Raw genomic sequence first — 6,000 nt, forward strand, 5'->3', positions numbered from 1 at the left:
TCAGTCTTAAGTCTTGAAAGATGCTTATGTTTACATTGTCCAGATCAGTTATTTTAAATCATTGAAGGGGCTTCCCTGGTGTCTTAGTCGGTAAAGAATCTGCCTCCAATGCAGGAGACCAGGGTTCGATCCCTGGATCAGGAAGATCCCCTGGAAAAGGAAATGGCAACCCACTCCAGTGTTCTTGCCTGGGAAACCCCATGGATGGAGGAGCCTGGCAGGCTAAGTCAATGGGGTCACAAAGAGTTGGACATGACTGAACAACTAACACTTTCACTTTGTATTACTTAAAATATACTTCAGATATGCTCAGAATACAAATTCAGTTTGTACTATAAAAGTGCTAAGTATTAACTGTATGATATGTAAATGGATACTTCCTGTGCCAGGAATAGGTTACCATATCTTGACTAACGTACTGAAACCTGTCAGAGAGCTGGCGCTCGCTGTGTCAGTCGTGTCGAGTGACTTGGTGTCTCCTGAGCACATGGTGGGTCACATCAGTGCGATGTCAGGGTACACACTGCCCGTCCCAAGGCAGTCAGTCACTCCTCAGACATCTCAGCCCCGTTAAGGTCCCCCTCTTCTGAAAAACATAGCCATTGAACTAGCAGGTCCTACTGATGATGGTGAATTTTCTTAATCTGACCTCTTTTGTCATTTCTCCCAAATAGACAAGTGAATGGATAAATAAAAATCCATCTGTCTTGTATGCCCCAAACATATATTCTAGTTGCCACCAATGTGAATCTTGTATTTCTGATTTCCATGGCTTTATAGGTAGTTTGTACTAACAGGAATGATTTTTGTTTTGCTTTCCTCTCCCCATCCTAGTTTCTGCTTTTGAGGGGGTGAGTACAGCAGCTACTGTGAGAGCTGTCCGGCCACTGCCGAGCCAGCGGGGCTGAGGCCCTGGACGGCCAGTCCTGCCCTAGTAGGCCAGGACTGCCTGCTCAGTGCTCCGAGAGAGCCAGCAGCCTGAGGGCCTGGTTCCACACTTGTAGATACCTGAGGCACCTTACAGGAGCTCCTAGAGAAGGTTTCAGGTTAGAAATCTTGGGGTATTGATGACAAACTCCTGGCCTGGTTTAAAGTTTTACAGATTATACCCTCTGAATTTTTTTTTTTTTTTTTTTACTTTTTGTCCTAATAAGTTAATAATAAGGTAACATATGTTGCGGACAAGTTAGCAGTAGTTAATTTTTGTGACCTTAAGGATTGAATTTTGCCCCATATGTTTGTTCCTGTTGGAAAAATTTTAAATTGTTTTAATGTGAGTATCATAATAGGTATGTACACGATATAGCATTTGCCAAAGTTTCTGAAAAATGAAAGTGTTAGTTGCTCGTGTCTGACTCTTGCGACCCCGTGGACTAAAGCTCGCCAGGCTTTCCTGTCCAGGGGGTTTTCCAGGCAAGAAATTGGAGTAGGTTGCCATTCCCGTCTCCAGGGGATCTTCCTGAATCAGGGATTAAACCCGGGTCTCCCACATTGCAGGTGGATTTTTTACCATCTGAGCTACCAAAGTTTCTGAAACCACCTCCATAAGTTATATTTAAACCTGAGAATTGAATTGAGGGATCAGTCTCTTGAGTCTTCACCCACTGCTTTGATGGTGCATTGAATTACTTGTTGAATTGAATTACAAAAAAGTGTTGCTTTTTTTCAGTGTCTATGAAAATGTCAGATTGTCAGACACATGTCCTATATGATTTATCTTGTGAGACTCTAAGATAGCAAACATTTTTGCAGTAATTTGTTTCTTACACCACAGACATCAGTTTGACAGTATTTTTTTTAAAGATGTATGAAACTCAGAGGATGTTACGGTTTTGTTTTTTTCCCCTTGGTTTTTAATATTTAAGTGCTTGAGAATATGCCAGGTAACTTTTTTCTCTTATTTTTGTGGCTAGGTATAGGTCATCCTCATTTTTACAGATAAGAGAATTGGGCTCCAAAAGTTACCAAGTTAATTAGGATTTCTGACATAGCTAATTCTTGGAGCCTAAATCAGGAGCACCAGTAAACAGTTTCTGAATCCTTAGTCTAGCATGCTTAGAAATGTGAGTCATCACAGCTAAGCATGTCATGGCTGAGAAGGCAGGTTGGGATCCGCTCACTTGGTGACGATGAACACATGACAGGCTTTGGAGGAGTGCTGTGGTGGTCCTGTCCTCGTAAAGCTGAGGACCTTGTCCAGTCATCCTGGGTCTCCACATCCTCCGTGTAGAGCAGCGGGGAGTGTTCAGTGACCGTTCAGGGAGCCCGGATCCAGGAGAAGCCGAGTGGTTATTAAGACGGTCTTCACCACTCTGCAGTAAACCATGTGTGTATCCGTGTTTTTAATCCATAAGAAACCCACACTAACACCAGGTATTCTGTTTTCTTTCTAGACTGCAAAAAGGAAGCGTGGCTACATTAAAAATAAGCTTGTTTTTAAGAAAGGCAAGAAAATATCTAAGAAGACTGTTTAAAAACACTGTTCTGGTTCCTAACTTGAAGCAGATGTCTTTGTGAGAACCGGTCTTTGCCTTTAGCTCATGTCGTGTTTCACAGCAGCGGAGGGTACAGAACCATCACTGGTCCAGGTTAACATACAAAACTCTGGCAACACCTGATTTAAAAAATAAAATTGGCTTATTGAGAACAGCTGTTTTCAATTTGTAGTGTGAAGCAAGACAGAGCACTGCTGTAAATGTCTTAACAGCAGATTTTTTTTTATTGGTACATATTATCCTTCAAATCTGAAAATTTGGACAAATCGCACCAAAGAACCCTCTAATTTGGTCCCTGGCACATGCATACTTGTCAAGGTTTTTTTATTCTTTTACAAGACCTGCATTTTATTTGAATGACCCAGATAGCAATATGTAAAATACAAATGACAAAATGTGATGCAAGCTTCTTGAACCAGTAAAACTAGTACAGGTCTGAGAAAGGTATGAGAATACTTCCTTGAACTATATTTATTTTCATGTTTCTCCAGTGCAAAGAATGTTTCATCAAATGTACATTGTCTATTGCTTACTGTTTGCTCTGAGAAGATGAAGCTGCTGTTTTAAAGATGGACCTCTAACTCATTGATTCAAGTAGTTTTGTTTTGTTTTTTTCTTTTATGTTGAAACATTATTGCTGCTGTTAGCAGTTGTTTTCACCAGGTACTTACAGAGCAGATATCATACATGGTTCATTCAAGGGCTAAATTTATATCCTTTGGCAATCATAGCAACACAGAATGTTGCTTGTCAGCAGGCTGGGGTTCAGAGTCCTGCTCCTGAGTTGAGCACTGTGTTTACATACAGAAGATTAAGGAGGAAACCCTTAAAGTGGACAGGTATCCAGAGTTTGTTTTGTGTGACTCTTCAGAAGGGCAAAGGATTTGTACAATTTTGGCTTTCTCTCATTTTTACAACAGTTGCATCCATCACAGTGACTTTTGTCCTTTGTTCCATATTTTGTTAATCCCTTAAGCATTTGATGAAACACTCTTTAATGCTATGTGCATTTTCTTACTTTTATTAAAAATGTGACAGTTGTCAAAAAATGCACTAAAATGTCAATGGAGATTGAACATGTTCACTTTCCAGCTCATAGGCAACTTTATATAGACTTGAAATTTTTCTCCTGTTTAGTGAAAGAGAAAGGGATTTTCCTGCCACAGGATATCTTTTTTTTTTTTTTTTTTTTTAATATAAACAAGCATAACTTACACCACTGCTTTTGGTGGAAAAGTGCAGAATAGTATGTACCTTTTATGAAGAAAAGTGTAATTTACAATATTCAGTGAGAATGTTACTGCTGATTTTCTTTTTCCAAAGTGTAGAATATTCTTTGATTTATAGAATTCATTTTTGACCCAGATGATGGTTCTTTTACAGACCAATAAAATGGTCGAACATTTTCACAAATAAAGTGTACTGAATCTGGATTTCTGATACCTTGTCATTTGGGGGATTTTATCTTACTTTGTTGCTTTAAAATTCAATGCAGAGAAGTTGTTGACTGTAGGGAAAATAAAGTTAATTCAAATTTTGTGTTAAGTGTTGTCTTTTTATAAATCTTTTCTTTACAGAGTCTTGAGCACATGCTTCCTTCTTGTTTGCGTTGACAAAGGTTTGAGAGAACCCATGTGGAGAATAAAAAACAGTAAAAACAAAGGCTGTTACTTTAATTTCACTTTTATATATCTCTAATTTCACTTTTCTGCTACATTAAGACCTCAAGTGTCATTACAATATAGCTTTTACTGATGCAGTTCATGGAACCAAAATGAGGTTCCCCAAAACTAGTTCAACTGAGACCTACTATTTTGTTATGCCTTCCTCCACTCACCACCACCCCCCCCCCCCCCCCCACAAAGTGAAAATTTCATTTTGACTTTTTATGGGTAAGTGAGGGGAAGACACCTAACCAAAAAGGAATTTTTATCTCCATGTAAATGAGGGCAGAACTCTTAACAAAAGCTCTTTGTAAAGTTCTAGTTAAACATCACTGAATCTTATTTAATTTTCTCATTAAGAGCAGGAATGACCTCTCTCACCTCCAGTTTTCTGGAACCTCATTCCGGTTCAGGGGATTATCTCAGTAAAAACTATATTGTAATGACACTTGCAGTTTTATTATAACAGAAAAGTGATATTACTGACATATTAAATAGCTTTTGTTTTATTCCACATCTTAGAATTGAGCAAATTGAGTTCTTTGTAGTAAAAAAAAATTAGGCTGCAAGTCCAAAGATAAAATTCATTTTGCAAACTCACATTGTTACCTACTGGAGAGTGCATTTGTAGAGTTTTACTTTTAGTCCCCAGGCCATGACCAAAAGGCCAGAGGACTGAACAGTATAATAGAGCATTACTGTTTCTGTAGCTCAGGGGTCATGTGATTATGAAATCTGGAGCTACTACACATTTTTTTTAATGGTGGTAAAGTATAAAACAGAAGATTTAACATCCTAACCACTATAAAATTACAGTTGAGTCGTGTTGAGTGCATTCACGTAGTTGTGCGACCCTCTGCAGAAAGCTCTTCCTTCCTCTTGCTGGAACAGCCACTGTTGAAGTGGTGGCTGTCAGACCTCTGCTTTCTTACCCAGGTAGGTGGAGTCACGAGTGAATGTAGAAACAGCAGCCTGTAAGAAATTGGCAGGTGTCTGAAATGAAAAGGTAAGTCTTTTTTAGTGTGAAGTGTAACACAGTGAAGATAAATGTCAGCCTTAGTAAGTTACCACCAGAGGAGCAACTCTGTAACCACAATTCAGATCAAGACCACAGCACTGCTGGGGCCTTGGAAGTTTCCTCATGCCCCCTCTGGCCTGTCCCCTTGCCCCTCCAGAAGGTAATTGGGTCTCCTAGCTTTTACAGTAATTACTTTTTCTAAACATATTTAATTGTACCTATTCTTGGAACACAAAATGCAATCAAAATAGATACCTTTTTGTATCTAGCTACTTAATTGTGATGAAATTTAAAATGTTGCATGCAGCTGTAGATTTATTTTCATTGATGTATAGTATTCTTTGTCTCACATACCATTCTACTGTTGGATATTTGCGTTCCCAGTTTGAGGATATTATAGTTAAGGGTATAGCAATTTCTATTCTCTCTCTCGGAGATTATATGCACACATTTTTGTACTTATCTAATAAAGTAGAATTACTGGGAAAGGTATAAAGGTTCTTGTTTACGCCCACGTCCTAATCAGCCCTTGTCAAACTTCATAATTTTCTTTCCAGTAGGTGAATGATGGCTTTTTGTTATGTTTAATTGCCATTTCTAGGTTACTAGTGAGGTTGGTCATTTGGAAATCCCCTTTTTACAAGGTTTTGGGTGTTCTGTTGATTTTTACTTTTTCATTATATTAGTAAGGGTTCTTAATATATCCTGTATATAAGCTCTTCATCATTGTGTTACAAACCACCTAGTTGTTATTCTAATGTTGTATTTTTCAGTCTTCTATCTGTCTGTAGCTTTCTGTGCCTGTGCCATTTAGTAATCTTTT

The 6,000-nt window shown here is 38.5% G+C and overlaps 1 protein-coding gene across 1 annotated transcript in view; it reads left to right on the forward strand.

Annotated features, from left to right (window-relative positions):
• Positions 1–4,040, forward strand: part of STT3B (STT3 oligosaccharyltransferase complex catalytic subunit B) — a 100,550-nt gene extending 96,510 nt beyond the window's left edge. The window contains exon 16 of the mRNA XM_061127665.1: positions 2,394–4,040. Coding sequence (XP_060983648.1) covers positions 2,394–2,474 — 81 coding nt within the window. The 3' untranslated portion in view covers positions 2,475–4,040. The remainder of the gene's footprint in view (positions 1–2,393) is intronic.
• Positions 4,041–6,000: the final 1,960 nt, after the last annotated feature.

This window comes from Dama dama, chromosome 24 (assembly GCF_033118175.1).
Source record: "Dama dama isolate Ldn47 chromosome 24, ASM3311817v1, whole genome shotgun sequence".
Taxonomy (NCBI): Eukaryota; Metazoa; Chordata; class Mammalia; order Artiodactyla; family Cervidae; genus Dama; species Dama dama.